At 41.5% G+C, this 21,244-nt stretch overlaps 1 protein-coding gene across 2 annotated transcripts in view; it reads right to left on the minus strand.

Moving 5' to 3' along the window:
• The window catches only part of SLC38A9 (solute carrier family 38 member 9), a 325,631-nt gene that overhangs the window by 293,311 nt on the left and 11,076 nt on the right, over positions 1 to 21,244 (minus strand). The window contains exon 2 of one of the 2 annotated variants that reach the window (XM_063454040.1): positions 12,422 to 12,554. In XM_063454040.1, coding sequence (XP_063310110.1) covers positions 12,422 to 12,513 — 92 coding nt within the window. In that variant the 5' untranslated portion in view covers positions 12,514 to 12,554. The remainder of the gene's footprint in view (positions 1 to 12,421; positions 12,555 to 21,244) is intronic. The other variant, XM_063454041.1, reaches the window with a different exon arrangement.

The raw sequence follows: 21,244 nt of genomic DNA on the forward strand, positions 1-21,244 counted from the left end.
ACGTGATGGCACCAAACATAAGGCACCAACCACAGAAAACCTGGCTATACAGTCCGAGGCCTACCAGCATGGCTGGCGCGGGGAGGCAGACGCTCCCCCGTCGCCCTCGACAACCTACAGAACAAGATCTGGCCCACGTTCCCCCCCCTATGGACCGGTGGGGGTAATCCCGGTCCCAGCTGCCCACAGCCCTCTACCTAACGATGGAGGGGTAACCGGACAACGAACGGCATGTTGGGCAGCCGCGGACAAGATGGCAGATACTATGCAGGCCTCCACCACACGAGACCTACTGGAGCCACTCGAAGTCCGACTCGACAAGCTGTTTGCGGACTTCTGGAGGAAGCTCGAGAGCAGACCGCAAACCTGCAACTCGACTCACCTCACCCGCCCTGATGCTCACCAAGCTCGTCCAGTCCACCTCGGAGACATAGGCCTCGACAGCATCCTGGCCTCCCTCCTAAAGTGCAATCCCGAGCCGCGGGACAACCAGGGCCTGACCCCCTCCCAAACACCGAGAGGGAAGAGGGTTACACCTCGCAAGCTACCAAAACGCAGAGCTATGCTCCGACTCCAGCAGCAACGAGAGACCACGCTCCAACACAGGCGGAGGAGGAGACCCGCGCTCCAACTACTCCCCCAGCAGAGACCTGCTAGCTTTCTCATCCAGCGACAGTCTCTGGGGGCCAGACAGACCTGGATTACCAGCGTTTACAGATGCAAGTCAGCGACCAAGCAACAGGTCAGGAAAAACAGAGCCTGCCGCCTTCCCAAGCAAGCAAGGTGCCTGAAGCACGCCATATGCCGGGCTCCTGACTGGATGATGCCTACAGCATGCCCTCACTCACATATGCTACCGGGACTGGGACTCTCACGAATGGGCCATGTGTCACGAACTGGCGATCGTAAACATGATTACACCTTACCCCCAAAGGGTATGGGCTGAGCACTGGGACAGATTACTCACTGCTCATTAAGCCAAGACCTACCGCTTCCCAACGTACCATGATGCATGCTTTTTCCGTTGACTTTGTTTAGTTTGTTATTTTTTATGCTTCCTAGGCCTTACACATATCTGCCTCACATACTCTAGTGCTGTATAGATGTGAAGCCGGTGGTCTCCACCTTTATCACGTTAACTCATGTCTAGAAATAACATGTCACTAACTGTCCAAAGCTCAGAGTTTAGACATCTATACAATCTCAAGAATATCACCACACAATCCCATGCCTCTCTCTATATATATGCTTAGAAATTAGGCAGTGCATAATTGTAAAGTGACTTCAGGCAAATAACATACCCAAGCTGAATGTTAATACATGCCTTAAAAGAGCCACTCTTGCCATGCATGCTCAATCACTAACTGATCCAAGCAATAACCATGCAGATTACAATGTCAAGCTATATTATATGTTTATCGTGTTCACTTAACCCTAAAAATGTGCAATGCTTTCCATGCCATAGTATTGTTTCTTTCTGTGTGTCATCTGATTTGCTTCAGCTATTGTGGCAGAGCAAACTTGCCTGTTAATTATTTGCATGAATAAAATAAAGAATAAAAAAAAAAAGAAATAAGAGAAAAATGTAGATAAAAAAAGGCATACAATGTATATAAGAACAGTAAAAAATTCAATATAAATAGTGCATAGAGAATGAAAAGTGCTGCCACAAAAAATAAAATAAAAAATAGTAAAACTAGGATAAAAAAAAAAAAAAAGATAAATCGGCTAGAGCTTATCGGTTGTTCAAAAAACTACTTCAGATCTCACAATTGGCATTATGCATTGCCTTTCTCATGCACAATTAAAATCTCTCTTTATTACAATGGAACAATTTCCATATTACATGCCTGCCGATCCCACATGTTTGCATTCATTACTATGGTAACGAATATACATATATTGGACGTGGTCACGTGATGTATTTGATAACTTTTTTTTTTTTATCTGTAGAGGTCACTTACAGTGGGCGAAACTCGCCGTTAGTGATGGGATTACAATGCAATGGGGAAGTGCAATCACCTAATTATTCACTAGATATAAAGGAAAATGTATTCTTACTTACCGTAATGTTCTTTTCCTGGAGATAGGCCATGGCAGCACAACAACGGGGTAGCTCTTCCCTATCCATAAATAGTCAGAAACCCAATTAAAACAGAAGGTATAAGTAACCCCTCCTACACCTGACACCCTCAGTCTTGTTTCCAGCAATATCCCAGGGCGGGATTTTTGTGCTGCCATGGCCAATGACCAGGAAAAGGAAATTACAGTAAGTAGGAATACATTTTCCCTTTAAATACAGTATTTATCGGCGTATAACTTGAAGTTCCTGTACCGCGGTGCGCGCTGTGAAGCCGGCCCACCCTTCAAGACAGGTAAGTAATTATGGGACAAGGGAAAGTGCACTAGGGGACACTATGGGAGGGAGAATACTATGGTTGGGGGGGAGAATACTATGGGAGGGGGGGGAGAATACTATGGGGGGGAGAATACTATGGAAAGGGGAGGGGAACACTATGGGATGAGGGGGGAACACTATGGGATGAGGGGGGGGGGAACACTATGGGATGAGGGGGGGGGAACACTATGGGATGAGGGGGGGGAACACTATGGGATGAGGGGGGGGGAACACTATGGGATGAGGGGGGAACACTATGGGATGAGGGGGGGAACACTATGGGATGAGGGGGGGAACACTATGGGATGAGGGGGGGAACACTATGGGATGGGGGGGGGAACACTATGGGATGGGGGGGACACTATGGGATGAGGGGTGGAGAATACTATGGGAGGGGGTGGAGAATACTATGGGAGGGGGTGGAGAATACTATGGGAGGGGGTGGAGAATACTATGGGAGGGGGTGGAGAATACTATGGGAGGGGGTGGAGAATACTATGGGAGGGGGTGGAGAATACTATGGGAGGGGGTGGAGAATACTATGGAAAGGGGGGGAGAATACTATGGAAAGGGGGGGAGAATACTATGGAAAGGGGGGGGAGAATACTATGGAAAGGGGGGGGGGAGAATACTATGGAAAGGGGGGAAATTTCCTGGAATTTCCTTCTAAAAATGAGGTGCGTGTTATACGCCGATAAATACGGTATATCCTTTTTTCCTGGCCATATCCATGGCAGCACAACAGTGGGCAATACCCAAGCAATAACCAGGGAGGGAAAGAAATACACAACACTTCCAAAACATGAACGCAAATTGACAACACACACACACACACCTCATAAGGACATTGGAAATTGAAAACTGATTGCCCACTATTTCCACATTAACAAATTGACTAACTCAAATGTACCAAAAAAAATGTCTGAAAATTATCAGTTGAGGACCAAGCAGTCATTTATGTAGAAGTTCCAGGAAAACTTGGCCACTGATGCTAAAGAGGGAGAAATGGCTCTAGTGAAGAGCAAACAGATCAGGTACTGTAACCCGCAAGGCTTAGTAGACTGAAAATAGGCAAGACTTTTCTTTTCTTGTCCATTAGTAAAGATAAACAGACTATCAGAAGAAAGCCAGATAGCGGATCTATAGAAATATATCTTAAGACATCTAAGACAGGAGGAGGAAGTTTCATTACTGACTAGGATGGGATGGGTTACTAATACCTTCTGTTTTAACTGGGTTGCTGTCTAATTAGGGATAGGGAGAAGCTACCCATTGTTGTGCTGCCATGGATATGGCCAGGAAATAAACAACACATACATATACACATATATACACACCCACAATTATTGTTATTGCATTGATCATTTTTGGGGGGACACGTATTAGTAAACACTTTTTTTTTGGAAGTCCTCTGAATGCTCCCAATTATTATGTTTATTTTTATATATACACACACATTTAGGTCCATATATTTTGGCTCTGTACTCCACCACAATGGATCTGAAATGAAACAAGCTTAGAGTTAAACAAAAATATCGTAGGAAAATGTTAGGAATTGCAACCATTTTCATAAAAAGTCCCCTTATTTCAGAGGCTCAAATGTATGTGGGCACATTAACGCAATTATAAATAAAATGTTAATTTTTTAATACTTGGTCGAGAATACTTTGCAGGCAATGACTGCTTGAAATCTGGAATGCATGGACATCACCAAACACTAGTTTACCTAGTTTGCGAGGCTTTATCAGGCCTTTACTGGATGCAGTTGTTGTTTGTTTGTGGGTCTTTCGGTCTTAAATTTTGTCTTAAGCAAGTGAAATGCATGCTCGATCGGGTTGAGAGCTAATGACTGACTCGGCCATTGCAGAATATCTTTTTCGTCTTAAAGCGGCACGATCACTCGTTAAGTTTTTTTTTTTTATTTCATAAAGATAAAATCTTTATGAAATACTCATTATCACTGTGTTGGAATTTCACTGAAATTCCAACCCAGTCAAGAGATATATAGAGACTGAAAGTATAATCTTGACTTTTGATTCTCGAGGCTTATGAATGGTTTGCAGCTTGTGGTAAACCTTCTGTATTTGTTCTTGTCAAGTCTTCTCTTTATGTTCGACTGTGATGATGCCTACATCCTGGAGAGTGTTCTTCACTTGGCTGGATGCTGTAAAGGGGTTTTTCTTTACTATGGAAAGGATTCTAAGACCTCCAGGGCTTTTTGTGTTACAGATCTCACCAGTGTGTGTTTTTTTTCCTCATATTGTACCAAACCCCAGACCTTTCACCTGCGTAATTGATGAATAAATAAAGGAAAAGCCCACACCTGTCCATGAAACAACTTTTTAGTCAATTGTTCAATTACTTTTGGTCCCTTGAAAAATAAGGGGGTACATATTAAAGAGGTGTAATTCCTAAACCCTTTCTCCAAGTTGGATGTCAATACTCTCAAATTAAAGCTGAGAGACTGCACTTTAAGCCCATATTCTTTATTTCATTGTAACTTGAATTTATTTTGGTAAACTGCCAAAATAACAAAGTGCGTGTGCGTGTGCGTACAGAATCTAGCATACTCACTAAACACCAGCATTAAAGCTCACAAAATGTTATAAGCCAACATAATGGGGATTTAGTTACAGTTACGACCATACATTGCATAAGCCTGCCACAGTGAAAATGTTTTGGCATGTCCTACTCAAGTCAACGAAAGCTTGCTCTTATAAGTTTAACCGACTTACCTGGGAAATCCATCCTTCTGCACTTTACAGTGCAAGAACAAGGTTATAGCTCATACAAGAAAAAAAAAATAATCACAAAAGTAAAATGTACCAAAAACATGGAGAGCAAGTTGTTAGCCATGCTTACCCATATCCATAGTAAAATAAAGAGTCAATTTACCTAGATATAGTTAAAAAAGACAGTCATAACACATATTTATTCACTTAAGCCTTTTAAGTACAATATTTCTAACCTTAAATCCTTTCAGTTAGATGAAACGTGTAAATCGCTTTGGATCATTTCAGGAATACTTTACCATAAATGTTGTGGAGCCAGAGTCAATACATTTTTAACCCTAATCCAATAATTGCTTCTGACTACAACTAAATGTATCATATATGCCACATATAAGTCGACCCCCAAAAATTAAAGTTGTAATATAGCTTTAGGTCTATATTCGGCAAATAAGTAAACTCTCAAAATAATTTGTAACCTTGCACATGGAATTGTACACTGACACTTTGGACCTAGGCTAGGCAGCAAAAGTCAATGAATAGTTTCATATAAAATTATAAATGTTTTACTCACTGTATCCTGTCATATGATTATTCTATTATACAATTAAGAAGATGGTCAGAGATTAAACGTAAACAATCCGAACGTTACCGTGTGATTTACTTTATTTGAGATAGATGGCGCAAACGTATCTCTCCAGCAAGTCAGCTGTGTTTACATAGGATTGATGATACCACAGGTTGTAATGTCATCTCGCACATAATTTTTAAATAATGACTCATAAGCTTACTCAATCGAGTGATAACTAATGGTATTATTCCATAAATTCTAATTCTTTAGAAAAGTTGGAAATGATAAAGACAAGAGTAAAAGCATTAGGACAAGGACTTGTTTGTGTCTTGGCCATGCATCAACAACTTTGTTTTCGACATATTAGTCAACCTACAGATTTTTAGGTACCTGAGGTAAATGATGAACCGGAGTTAAGTTTTGTGTATTAAATCTATAGCCATAATAAATGATCTCTGTTCCTACCACCACTAGATACCAGCTCTCTGTATTTTGTGGGGGTTATTTTCCATTTTAGTATTACTTAAAGGGACTCTCCAGTGCCAGGAAAACAAACCCGTTTTCCTGGCGCTAGAGAATCCTGGATTGCCCCCCATCCCATGTTGCTGAAGGGATTAAAATCCCTTCAGACAATTACCTGAATCCAGCGCCAATGCTCTCGACGCTGGGTCAGGCTCTGCCCAAACTCCTCCCCCGCTGACGTCTGCCAGTAGGGGGGAGACCTAATGCGCATGGACGGCAATGACCGTGCGTGCGCGCGCATTAGACCTCCCCATAGGAAAGCATTATTTAATGCTTTCCTATTGGGGATTCCGGCGTCCTTTAAGCGACCAAGAAGTCGTTTGAGAACCCAAAAGTCCCTCTAGTGGCTGTCTGATAGAGAAACCCCTTCCTCCCCCTTCAGCCCGGCAGGAGTGGGACACTGAGGGTGGAGGCACCCTCAGGGCACTATAGTGGTCCTTTCAGTGCTCCACTTCCACATGAGCAATATGTGATTTCAATTTTGTCCATATATGGATGGCATTGGTAAGCTGAGTGTGTCAACTGGCCTCTTCAATATATTTTATCTAAATACCAGAAACAAAACTTAGTTTTATGGTTGCAATTAGTTAAACTTTAACATTAACATGGATGAAAAAAATTAACATGGATGAAATAATAAAATCCTCAATTTGATATAGAGATTTGCTTTTCTGCATTCTGATAATAAAAACAATTATACATAAAATGCCAGTTTCAGTGAAGAGATGCTTTACATTTATCGATCTTTAACCCTCTAAGGACAGATTCAACTGTACAAGTTATAACAAAAACAAAGCCTAGAATTTGAGCAACCATAATTTACCTTTCATTTTTATTTATTTATTACTGGCATTTATAAAGTGTCAACATATTCCGCAGCGCTGTACAATTGGGAAAGAAAACACAAGAAGAACAGACCGATACAACAGGTAGAGGGCCCTGCCTGTGAGCGTACAATCGAAAGGTTAAACTAGGGAGATAAGAGGTAGCAGAGGGATTTGTATGTGATGGCAGAGAGAGTTAATAGCATAACTGCAGCAGCTGATAGCATGTGAAGGGAACAAGGAGGTGATTGGCTGTGGTTCCAAACAGCTGGAAGAGCATGCACCCACACTTATTATATATCATTTGGTTTAGGAGACATAGGGCTTTCATTTCACATCAAATATTTATAGATGAAACACAATTGATTAATATGTAATATGAATAAATTATTTTGTTTACTTCTGCATGTCATTTTAACTGTGAATGTCATAATATTCGTTTTTCTGCAATAAAACACACACATTCGTTTTCAGCGATCACTAACGAGTACAACAGTAACACCCCCTCAAGCCCCCCCATGTACATGGAAAGTTACAGGGTCAAATAGGGCTTCCCTGTTTCAACTTGTACATACTGACATTTTCCATAATGGTTATGCTGCCCTTAAGACCGTATGGCAGCCCTGGAATGAAAATTACTTCCATCTTGACATACCATTTGCAAAAGTAGACAACCCAAGGTATTCTTAACGTGGTACTGTCCAGTCTTTTTTAGTAGCCACTTAGTCACAAACCCTGGACAAAGTTAGTGTTCACATTTGTTTTTGTATTTATCACACAAAAACTCACCTATTATATGATCTTCATTATACCTTTTAGAGCTCAAAAACACTCATATTTGTGTTCAGCGATATAGGGCTTGCAAACTAAAATATCAAGACTTTCTGCTTGGGTTGTCAGGCAGGTTCCTCAATATATAATGTCAGGATATTTATATCGGCAGACATTTTGTGCTATGATAGTAATCTTTGTCTTTTGTTAGCTTGAAATCCAAAATGGAGTCTGCTCTGTTCAAAGTGACTCAGGCAATATACACTTTTAATTTCTATCTTTTCTGTAACGCTAACTACTGAGCTGGGAGTTTAGGAATGTTTGTATATACAAACCAAGTGATAAGAAATGAGAACGGGGGATGGATTCTCTGTCTAGATGCTAATGGAATAGAAATAATTCTAAACCCAGACATTTGTGACAGAGAAGATTAAATAATTAAATTTTACAAGGTCCCATTGTAATTTAGGGGTCACATTTAGTTTATACTTGTCATTTTTAGGAATTACTACAGAAAATGCCAACACCATGTCTGGAGAAAACCCTTTGAACTGACAAGTAAACTTAAATTATAATAACCATAAAGATAAGCTAAACAACGTCAGAATAGCCACCAGGAAAAGTTAACTCTTTCCTGGATACAAATGTTTAGTGGGACGAGACTGCCCTCTATAGACCAAATACTTAAATTGCTATCTGGAAGGTAACCACACCTCCAGTTTTCTATTGGTCTATCACCTAGTGACGAACAGAACATTTTTCCCTTTAAAAAGTTAAGACAAAGGGAAGAGAGGGGTAAGTCAAAGAGTCGGGGGAAGTGAGCAATGGAGGCGATCGTAAGAGTCAGAGCGAGAAATCCAAACAAGTTCCTGAGACTACCTACTCATCTGATGAGAATGTCTACTCAACTGGTAATTATACTGGTTTCATTTAACCCCTTAAGGACCAAAATTCTGGAATAAAAGGGAATCATGACATGTCACACATGTCATGTGTCCTTAAGGGGTTAATTAATCTAAAATAATTAAAATTTTCTAATAGCATGATATGTGACTGGATAAATCACGATCAGATTTCGATATTTAGAAATCTTAGTTAGTAAAGAATATATAGTTATAGCATCCCATTCTGCAGGTGGGAAAAGAATAATTATATCTTAATGTGGTTACAATCACATGTTAGCATATCGTGATATTTATCCAGGTGTATTGATTTGCTCTGAAATAAGAAAATCTATCTGTTTAGGCAAGTTAAAATCTCAGCTTATAGAATTTGGTAGATTTCTCTTATTGGATAGTTCCAGGAAATGACTAATGAGCTGGTTTAAATGTTATGTTATTTAAAATTACATGAGAATAGATCTTAGGAGGATCTAGCCAGCATTGAAAGGGTTACTCAGTTATTCAGTTAACTGCTAGCTAAAGTTTTATGTCCTTTCGCTGCATTCTGAGGAATTCTGCGCTCTGTGAAAGAAAGTTTTTCTTTGTCTCTGAAGTACAGTCATAAATTATGTCTTGGGGGCAGAGCCAAGCAGGCAAGCAGCCCAGACGTGCCTAGCCAGAGCTCCCACGTCTGGGGAGGAAAAACGGGATATAACGCCGGACCATAGCTGCAGCTAAGACACCAGAATACCTCTACTCAGAAGGGGCTACTGATTCGAACGGTGCCCCTCACAAGCCCCTGCATAGCCATACCGACGAAACAAGGCTTGCGGCCTACTTGGAACCGAGCCACGGGGAGACGGCCGCTCCCTGGGACATCAGCGGTAACAGGAGCCGCGGCAAGACACTCCCCCCCCCCCCCCCCCGACCGGCGGGGGTTTTCCCGGTCACCATCAAGCAGTCTGACTCACCTGACTCTCCCCACTGGACAGCACGCTGCACATACAGACAAGCCATGACAAGCAAGATGGCGGCAGCTGACCGCGAGAGGGAGACTGAAAAGCAGCACGAAACGCTAGAAAAGGCGCCTGGACGACCTGTTCCGGAGATTCTGGCAAAAGCTCGAAAGCAAGGCAGATCATCATAAGCAGGTACAGCGGGGAAGCACACCCCATGGGGACAGACATCTCCAAGGGGAGCCCCCTAGGTTAAAACGAGCACCCAGTGACAAGCATGTGGCGGGGCCCGTCACCACTACCATGCGTGCCCTGCCGAAGGGCCCACGAGGCATCCTGAAGGTGGAAAAACTGGGCCAACCACGTAGACCCCAACACTCCCTGAGGGCGCGAAAAGCTCCCAACAGACGTGCACAGTACAAGCGGCGCACCAACGCCCAGGGAGGGGTAAAAGCTAGGAGAACACAAAAGGGACATCATCAAGACCACCCGCGACTTCACCGAACCTGCTTACATACTCCAGGGACGGCACAGCAAACGAGCTCCATACGCAGGCAAACACCCACAAATATCTCCCACAGGCTGCACCACCGGGACACGTGGAACCAGCTCCCTGCTGCACCACCGACAGACCGGCTGGAACCGGCCTCACGCATGGGCATAGGCTAATCAGGTTCACCTGGACTACCTACACAGCTCCAAATATACCACACAAGGACATAAAAGCTCATAATTAACCTACTGGCTGCTGTAATGAATGCTACAGCCTACCGCTCGTTATTTCTTGTTTAGTGCATTGTCTCTCACCTGTTATTTGTTTAGATCTTAGCCACACATGAAGATAACAAAACTTGACTCAAATAGAGTGCATATAACTAATCTATGCTATTAACTGTTTATGTATCACGCATGCACTGTTCATTTACTATTCCATTTCCATGTAATATTCATTTATTATTATCACGCATGTTACAGATTATTATTATTTAATTTGTCACAATAAATTGTATCTACCGTATATACTCTAGTATAAGCCGACCCGAATATAAGCCGAGGCCCCTAATTTTACCCCGAAAAACTGGGAAAATGTATTGACTCGAGTATAAGACTAGGGTGGGAAATGCAGCAGCTACTGGTAAATTTCTAAATAAAATTAGATCCTAAAAAAATTATATTAATTGAATATTTATTTACAGTGTGTGTATATAATGAATGCAGTGTGCGTGTATGAAAGCAGCGAGTGTGTATGAATGCAGTGTGCGTGTATATGAGTGCAGTGTGTGTATGAATGCAGTGTGTGTGAGTGCAGTGTGTGTGTATATGAATGAAGTGTGAGTGTGTGTGATGCAGTGTGTGTTTGTGTATGTGTTGGTGGGGGTGGGCATTTTGATATATTATTAATTATTTTTATTATTTATTATTTAACTGAATTATTATTAATTTTTAATTTTTTTATTATATTTTTTTTCGTCCCCCCCTCCCTGCTTGATACATAGCAGGGAGGTGGGCTCCTTCCCTGGTTGTCCAGTGTCATTGGTAGTTCAGTGGGGGGGAGAGGGGGGCTGGCAGAGCTGTACTTACCTGTCCTGCAGCTCCTGTCAGCTCTCTCCTCCTCCGCGCGGTCTGTGCAGCTCCCTCTGTCAGCTCCCAGTGTAAGTACACTGGGAGCTGACCGAGGTGCTGAACGGACGGCGCGGTGGAGGAGAGAGCTGACAGGAGCTGCAGGACAGGTAAGTACAGCTCTGCCAGCCCCCCTCTCCCCTGGTCTGTATTATGGCAATGCAAATTGCCATAATACAGATTCTGACTCGAGTATAAGCCGAGTTGGGTTTTTTCAGCACAAAAAATGTGCTGAAAAACTCGGCTTATACTCGAGTATATACGGTATTTTTATAACAAATTGTGATTTTTATTTGTATGGAATACATTTCACTTACACGATAACGATCTTTGGGATCTGAGAATTGAAATAGTGGGCAATTATCAACTGTTTACTATTATTATCCCACAAATATCCCCAAAATAATTAATAAAATCACATAAGCATGTTAAAATATCACATAAATATACAGTAGAATATATATACACTGGAACCTCGGAACTCAAACGGTTCCTTTCTCGAACAATTTGGAAGTCGAAACTAAAATTTTGCGTAAAAAAATGTCTCGGTACGTGAACGATCTTCGGTACCGGAACACATCATGTCACAAACATGTTCAATTAGACACACTTTAGACACATTTTAAATGCAGAAGAACAGTTACATATCCCCATCCAAGAATAATATCTCCTCTCCTTTCCACTTACACCATCAAATCTCATTATTACAGTTAAAGTGAAGTGACATATTCATTTAATTTACTGTACATTGTGTTTATTATTTTATTTCTATATGATTTTCTGCATTTAAGGTATTATTAAACAGTAAAATCTGTGTTAAAACGCTGTAATTTTGGGGGTCCGGAACGGATCAAAATTACATTAATTCCTACGGGAAATGTTGATTCGGTTCTCGAACAAATCAGAACTCTTATGGAAAGCATTAAGTTTGCGTTCCGAGGTTCCACTGTATATTAATGTGTTTATACACTTAGAATTAAACACACAAAATATATATATATATATATTCATGTGATCTTTAGGAAAGTTTTCCTTTAAGTGCACGCTGCAAACTTTCTTACTGTTTGATTACAACATATCTCACAGTAAAATCATGCTCCATGCAATATGGATTTAGTTTAAACATATCTAACAATCAAACTCACTTACCTTCTTGATGTAGTGTCTGCTGTGTTAAAATGGTCCTTTGCACAATCTTCAAATAATGAGGGATAAAGAAGTGGGTTGTCATCAGAGTCCATAATGTGTTTGCTTCAGCTTTAAAATGTGCAAAATGTGCCTGCTGAAAAATAAGTTGTGTGTTAAATATACCCAACAAAACAAAAAAAAACTAAATATATAAGGGACACTATAGTCACCAGAACCACTACAGCTTAATGTAGCTGTTCTGTAGTCTATATATTGTCCCTGCACGCTTTTTAATGTAAACACTGACTTTTCAGACTAAAGGCAGGGTTTACATTACGGTCTGGTAACACCTCTAGTGACAGTCACTCAGACGGCTCAAAGTACTTCCCAGGTCAGTGCTGCACAGTGTTCAGCACCTACATTAATGCTCCTCATAGGGATGCATTGAATTAATGCATCTCTATGAGGAGAAGTTGATTGTTAAGCATGGTGTTTTGCTGCGCATGAGCAATAGTCTCCCAATGTTTTTCTATGGGGGAAGCATTGGATTGGCTGAGATCATCAAGGTTGATGATCTCAGCCATGGAGGTGGTGCCAGACGCAGCATCACCAGCATTGCGTGGGAAAAAGGGTAACACCTTTCCCCATGTGATTGGAGGGGGGCAGGTCACCTAAACAGACACTCACTGACAGACAGATTCACATTCACTCACAGACACTGATTTCACACTCACAAATCATTAATTTTAGTATTTTAAATGCACCCAGCCTTCCTACCTTTGGGAAAGCTGTAGTGGATTAGCTTTATTATTATTTATTACTGCTATTTATAAAGCGCCAACAGATTCCACAGCGCTGTACAATTAGTGGAGAACTAACAATATACACAGACAAATACAAGAGGTAAGAGAGCCCTGCCCGTAAGCTGATATCTAGCCATTAGAGCTCTTTTATACAAAATGCTAGGCTAAATGGCCCGTGAGCTTCCAATCTAAAGGATAGCTTTCCCTTGGGTCCAGTTGGGCTGCTGTCATCTCTCTGCTCCCTATAGCGCTGTTTAGTGAGCCAGGGGCTGGAATGACGTCATATTCCTGCTCACGGCATCACTGTAGGGCACAGAAGGGAGCAAAGCAGGGAAATTACAGCTCCCTCGCCGCCGTGCTCAGCCGTTCATCACCACGCTCATTCAGCTGCCCGCGGTCCACCTGCCTTAATTAGCCGCTTGTGTCCTGACTCAATGAGCCGACCATTCGCCTGCCTGCCTCAGCCCTGCGTATGCCAATTGCCCGGCTCCAATCTCAGGATGCCAGTCACCTCAGGGGTAACACCTTTCACATGTGATTGGAGGAGGGCAGGTCACCTAAACATAGACACTCACTCACAAATCCTTAATTTTATTATTTTAAATTCACCCAGCTTTCCTACCTTTGAGAAAGCTGGAGTGGATAAGCTTTCCCTGGGGTCCAGTTGGGCTGCGGTCACCTCTCTGCTCTGCTCCCTAGAGCGCTGTTTAGTGAGCCAGGGGCCGGAATGACATATTCCTGCTGACGGCATCACTGTAGGGCGCACAAGGGATCAGAGCCGTGAAATGACAGCTCCCTTGCCGCCGCGCTCAGCCATTCACCGCCACGCTCATTTGCCGACTGTGTCCTGACTCAATGAGCCGACCATTCGCCTGCCTGCCTCACCTCTGCGTGAGCCGACTGCCCGGCTCTAATCTCAGGCAGCTGGTCACCTCAGGGGCTGAACAGGATCACAAATCCCAGGCGCCAGGAAAGATTTCCTGGTCGCCATGGCAACCTGGTCGAGCCCTGGCATAATATATAAGGAATTTATAGAGCATCATGGTACACGTACAAGAACGGTGCTTTTTTTTTTGGTGCATAGTGGCTTAACTAAATAAATACATTTAAAACCAAAAAACCTGCATACACACAAAAAATACAAATCAATTAAAAAAATTATAATACGCCACCAGCAACTTAAACCAACCGCGCATACAAAACGAGCAGCGCAAAAGAGTAACACAACCGACCAAAATCCCGACATGCCGCGCAGCAGGAATCGACTCTACCCAAAGACCATCGCCACACAAGTAACTGTGCAGTTGCATGCTCCACAGGGCACCGCCGGAGCCGACCCCCAAAGCAGAGACAAAGGAGGAACAAATAAGGACAGCACCCGGGACTTACCGGCGCTAGGTATTGGCTGAAGCGCCCACTATATAGCCCCACATGGGCATTCTTAGCCTGGACTGTTCTAATATGTGTAATTGCATTTTTCAAAGTTTTACTCGGCTCCAGGTTTTTTCATAATATTACTGATATGCCTAGCGTACTAACCAAGTGGAACCCTTGTGTTGTACCTCTCTATTTATGATACCACATTACTACCTCGAAATGCTAAATTCAAGCTATCTCCTCCCTATGATATGCAATGTTATAATCTTACTATAATGTTCAAGCACACAACTGTTTAACTGCTTTACCTAGTTTTAACGACTAGTACATCCAGGTCACAATACGCATTTTGCTAACAAACGTGATACCAGCTTTATTTTTTTGTTTTATGTTATTGCTAAGCAGTTAAAACCTTACTTAGTTAATCCTGACACTTAGTCACCCGTGATGTTCAAACCACTAATGCTACTATATGAACCACCTACAATATCTTGACTAATTCATGTTTATTCTACAAAACGGTTCGGTTTAATCGTTTTTACTAATCTACCTAGCATGCAATGAAACCGTTTAGTCACGAAGACATTCTTCACCTAGCCAGCCAAGTGTTATGTACCCTAAATATAAAATTTCGTGCTGTATTCTCAAGATGCATAATATTATCTCTAACTGTTCTCAACGTCATCCTACATGTATCTCTGTATGTTCTACAGATCCTCGCGTCTGCTGTTGTGGCAACGCAGGACGTATTGTATTCTTAAGCACGACCAAAAATAAAGAATAAAAAAAAAAAAAAAAAAAATTATAATAATTTCAAATAACATTGCACAACAAGTTCAAAGCCTGAAAAGCAATAAGCATTTTTTAGGCTTAGAAATGTTGGCACATACAAATTGACATCGGAGATGATATGTTAAAAATAAAATGATTTTATATATCCTTTCGTTTTTTTTTTTATTGAACAGATTGTTCACATGTAAAATTTCATTAAAAAAATCACTGCTTGGAAAACTCTTGTTCTCTTATTAATCAACTTGCTGGTGGCTCACAAGTTATGGAGGCACCATCTGTAGAGCTTTGTCAATATAAGATGTTCTTTTTGTTTGATGTTCTTAAGATGAGACTCAAAAAACAGATAACATCCCTCATATCAAAGTTCACAAGGAACGGGAGCAATTGTGAGGTCATACCCAAAATGAAATCAAATTGCTTAAAAAACATCCCGGTTTTCACGTCATCTTTACTCCATTTATAATGTCCTTTCTGCCTTGTAGCTATATATGTTTCAATAAACAAGTGTGGATGGGGTTACATAGATTGAGAAAAAAAAATAACTTTAAAAATAGATCTCCCGGTCAGTCAATGGAGATCAGAAAAGACCTTCCCACATGCGGTCCTTCCATACACAGCAACAATAGCGCATGTGCTCTGGTTGCTACGGTAACTTCCTCTCAGACGCTGCTAGTGCAGGCTGGGGAGTATAGAAAGAGTGACTGACATCACTTTGTTCAGACGCCAGCATACTAGCAATGAAGCCAGTGTGTCGGTGTTACATAGAAGGTTTGTACTCCTTGTGGAAGCATCCTCAAGCAGGGCCAATCACAGAAGTCTGTAGGAGGAAAGTGGGTGGTCTGTAGGTGGGTAACATAGTGGTGCTGGTACAGAGGGGTGGAGAGTATACCTCAAAATGTTACATTAAAATGTTTCATGTACTCTGAGATAGATGATGTATTCAGGACATTTCAGTGTCATTAAGAAACACCTTAATAATCTAAAAATGAAAAACCTGTCTGGACCGGATCAATTCTTAGCAATGCTCTTGAAACTCAGTGCACCGGCAATTGCTAAACCTGTCACAACCCTAATTAACGAATTCTTGGTGTCTGGATACATACCCAAACTTTGGAAGACTGCGAGAGTAGTGCCTATCCATAAAAGTGGTGACACTACTTTGGTTTCTAACCATCGCCCAATATCATTGCTCCCAGTATTGTCAAAAATCTTAGAAAAATGCATCCATACGCAACTATATGAGTATTACCAACAATCAAACTATCTGATCAGGACCCACCATTGTGACATGCGAAAAGAACTAAACTGGCAGTCACTGGAATCCAGACCATCAACTTTCCAGCCTTGTGTTCAAGAGCTTTTCTGGGAAGCTCCCATCCTACCTTAGCAGAATGCTCTCCCCAGCTGTTCCCACCTCCTATAACCTCCGATCCAGTACCAGCACTTTATTTAGTCTACCTCAATACAAAAAGATCCTCCTTTTCCTATAGAGCACTGCAATTATGGAACGACCTCCCGCACACTTTCAAATCTTCCCCAAGCGTAAAGTCCTTTAAGAGATCCATCTCTACATATCTCAAAACAGAATGCACCTGTCAAGGTTGATTATATGTTTACCTGTTCTATGTTAATTTTTTTGTATATATTGTGTATTAATATTATTTTTGTATTTTATTGTACCCTATTGCATCAATTCAATGTTTTGTGAATCCAGGACATACTTGAAAACGAGAGAAATCTCAATGTATCCATCCTGGTAAAATATTTTATAAATAAATAAATGTTATGAAAATTGGAAAATTAAAATGTGCAAGCAAAAGGGATTTTACATGTCACATACACACAACATGCATGCATCTACACTAGATGCCCACCCCATGCAGACAAATACACCACTGTGTTTAAGTATACTTTTTATCCTTAATTTGTGTGTCAGGACAAACAGATTGTCAGAGGTACAAGTAGACAACTTCTAAACTTGGACAAAATTTTTTTATAATTAAAAATAAAATAAAAATCAATACCCCATATTATGACTGTGTGCTATGGCATAAAAATAGTGGAATTTTTGTTCAGCTAACAGTGACTTAAATGGACACTATAATCACCAGAACAACTACAGCTTATTGAATTTGTTCTGGTGAGTAGAATAATTACCTTCAGGCTTTTTGCTGTAAACACTGTATTTTCAGAGAAAATGCAGTGTTTACATTGCAGCCTAGTGATAACTTCACTGGCCACTCCTCAGATAGCTGTTAGAGATCCTTCCTGGGTCATGGCTGCCTAAAATGCATCCAAACATTCAGTATCTCCTCCCTCTGCATGCAGACACTGAACTTTCCTCATAGAGATTCATTGATTCAATTCATCTCTATGAGGAGATGCTGATTGGCCAGGGCTGTGTTTGAATCATGCTGGCTCTGCCCCTGATCTGCCTCCTTGTCAGTCAATCCCATGGGGGAAGCACTGTGATTGGATCAGGCCACCACTTCTAATGATGTCAGCAGACTGCTTGTTTTTTTGAGTCTAACAGCATGCAGAGTTACAAATTAAGGCTTGAATACAGTAAGATTTTGCTATATGTATGGAGGCATGAGGGGCTCAGGGGGGCTAGACGGTGGTGGGAACACTATAGGGTCAGGAATACATGTTTGTGTTCCTGACCCTATAGTGATCCTTTAACTTGGCAGTGAGCCGATTTGACCCCCATAAAATACATTTATTTTTAACGTTATAGTGCTACTTGCTGGCTAGTGTAGCGGAATGGAGAACCCAAATATACTTGTATTCCCTTTGTTCAGCTGTCCGTATACCCCCGTTCGTTTACTGAACGACCTCTCTGTTTGGCCCCCTGTTCGAACCTTTTAATCACCAACCACCCCTGGCTGTTAACCACAAATTGGTTATTATTTCAAGTGTTTTCTCTGTGTTGCAGCCGTTCGTATAACTGAATGCACGTGCTCAAACAATTGACGGCCATTTTTTCTCCCGAACTAGGGCAGCGGTACATTGCCGTCGACAGCGTGGAACGGTTTTCAAATATGTGACCCCGCAAACACCTGGAAAACTGGTACCGCTGCCAATCTAACTTCCCGAACAGTTAGGAGAACGGCGTTCGGGAGGCATGAACTACTGAACAGGGGAAGCATGCGTACCCTAACAGCCAGGGAATGGATTCATCAGTGTTCGTGCGAGAACCCCTGAAAGGTGACCGGTCATTGCCTTGTTTTCTCTAGAACGGTTTTGGGGCATCACCTCATGGCAGACAGGTCAAAACTTAATTTGAATGGCGTTCCCGAACCAACAAAGGGATCAGAGTGATTTTTCAGCAAAGTGTGCGCTCAGATCCAAGCTATTCGATATGACATGACTTTCGAGGGGTTCTGACGTTATTAATATGTATTTGGGGGCATTTTAAAATAATGTAGATTTTTCTGTAACTGAGAGATAACAAGTTATAGGTTTTTCACACGTAATTATCTCTCAGTCACAGTGGATCCAGGGAAGAAAAACTCTGTATTTTTGACTTAGAAACCCCATGCTAGGGGCAATGTATAAAAGCTGTGTGTGGCAGGAATAATGCCAGTTGTACTCCCAGAACTGTGTCCCGTCCAGTTGCATACATAGTGATAAAGGCTGAAGTCCACGAAGCTCAGATCTGTAATACTGTTGGTCATCCAAAAAGTGTGATGAAAATTCAAATCAATTTCCAATTTCCAAACAAATTTGGAAAATAATTTCTTCTTGACTCCCATCGGATTTCTCCTTGTTACCTCACAAATTAAGCAAAAAGCATCAAGATGTATTAAAAAAAACTGTAGAAAATCTGGTTTTAAAACCTCTTTAAACAAAGATTTCCACATCTTTATTTAAAAAAAAAATTGTACAAATTTGTAAATATGAAAAGTAAAAAACTCCTCTGCCACAGGTGAAATGTCCTCTCTAAACATGTGAACTCTTGTTCTTTGAACAGTTCTTTTAACCCCTTAAGAACAGCGGTTATGATCCTGTGGTCTGCCGGGGAGCTCAGGCAGTCCCCCTCTGCCCGATCCGGCCAGGTGATCGCGGGGTGCTTGCGATCACATGGCCGTTATAGCCGGCTTATGCAGTACCTGCATGAATTACCAGGCAGTCCCCCTCATGCCTGTAAAAAAGTTTTTAAATTAAATAAAAAGTACTTCGAATATATATATATACACATACATATATACATATATACATATATACATACATACACACACACACACACACACACACACATAATATGTATTAAGGCAATTTGCCTGGATTTGTGGGAGGGACTGGTTTGCTACCTCTATCCTACTTAAGGCACTCCCCTTACCTTGCTAATTACCATTCGAGGTCAGAGTTGAATGAGGAACCACTTCCGGGTTCTCTCAGACGCCATCTTGGTTTTCTTACCCACAAGTTTTTCTGCAGCAAGCTGTGTCCAGGAATCCTCTTGCAGGCCTTTTCCGTCCGTCCAGCTTCTTACCCGGGTCTTCGTCGTAGATCGCGTCCCAGGGACTCCTAAACCGTAAGTCAGACCTACCTGTCACGCCAGAATCGGTTCCCACGGCGCACGGTACAGCACGGGTCCTCGCTTTACGGTTTTCCCTGCACAGTCGCATTTCAAAGCCTTTTTCGCGGCTTCATTTCTCACAAATTGTTCGGCTAAATTATGCGTATTAGAGAAGCGATCAATTCGTACAAACTGTTTTTCCCTTGCTTCATTTAAACGATTGTCATTTCGGTTTGTGTTTTCTGGTCGGCACTTATTCATAGTATATTCTATGCACGATTGCTGTTCGCATTAAAATACATACGGTTAAGCTATTCATGCTAACTTCTGTTTCCCTTCATACTAAGATTCGGTTATTCTGCTATGTATTCACATAGATCTTTTTCGTGAGTTACATTTCATCATTTCATGTATTTACATTTGGTTAAAAAGTTGTTTGGTTAAATAGACAGACCATTTTAATGCTATTTTTAAGGTATCACTTATTACATCAAGGGTATGAAACCAGCTAACATTTCTGTATAGACCATTGGACTCCCACGCTTACTGAAGTTTTTTTTTTTTTTTTTTTTAATTATCCATTTCATTACAATTAAATCAGCCTACGTTACAGGCCTCATTTCTTTGTTGTTAGCCATGACACATAAGGATTTAATTCCTTTTCATGCATACTCGGGTTGAATCACACGTACTGATCCAACCATATGTTTCCTGCACAGTAATATACATATATATATAACTTACATTTTATGTTCCCTTTACACACCATTATTATATAACACATATGTTGTTGGTACATAGGCCACGGCCTCCCTCAGATATCTTATTAAAGCCATGCCAACATTTCTGAGTAACACATATCTATTGCATAGTATCAACATTTTATTTGCAATCATACGCAAGCAAACCTTAAAACATTGCTGCTACAGGCTATAAGTCTGTTTTCTTTCCAAAAATCCACACTCATCATACTACTTTCTTTTACACATTTCAGGCTGTCAAGCTTATATATATTTGCTCCACACGGGCTTTTCCTGTGAATTTGTCATACTACCAGGTACGTACACCTGCTCATATGGTATTTCTACCATACATTTCATTTCATCCCCCTAGGCTAGAGTGCTGGCAATAGGGTCACAGGCATCCCAATAGGTATTTACCCCTCCTTGGCAATCACCATCAGTTAGTGGTCCCACGAGGCCAACACCCCGCCTCAAACGTTTCAGAGGCAAACACCCATCGGGCCACACGTTAGCTAGCCGCCTCGCATGTTGCATAGAGAGGGCCTCACCTGTCACTCCCTTCCCCTGTTTTCTGTCTTACAGTCACCGAGAGGCCTAAAACTCCTGC

The sequence above is a fragment of the Pelobates fuscus genome, chromosome 5 (genome assembly GCF_036172605.1).
Source record: "Pelobates fuscus isolate aPelFus1 chromosome 5, aPelFus1.pri, whole genome shotgun sequence".
Lineage (NCBI taxonomy): Eukaryota > Metazoa > Chordata > Amphibia > Anura > Pelobatidae > Pelobates > Pelobates fuscus.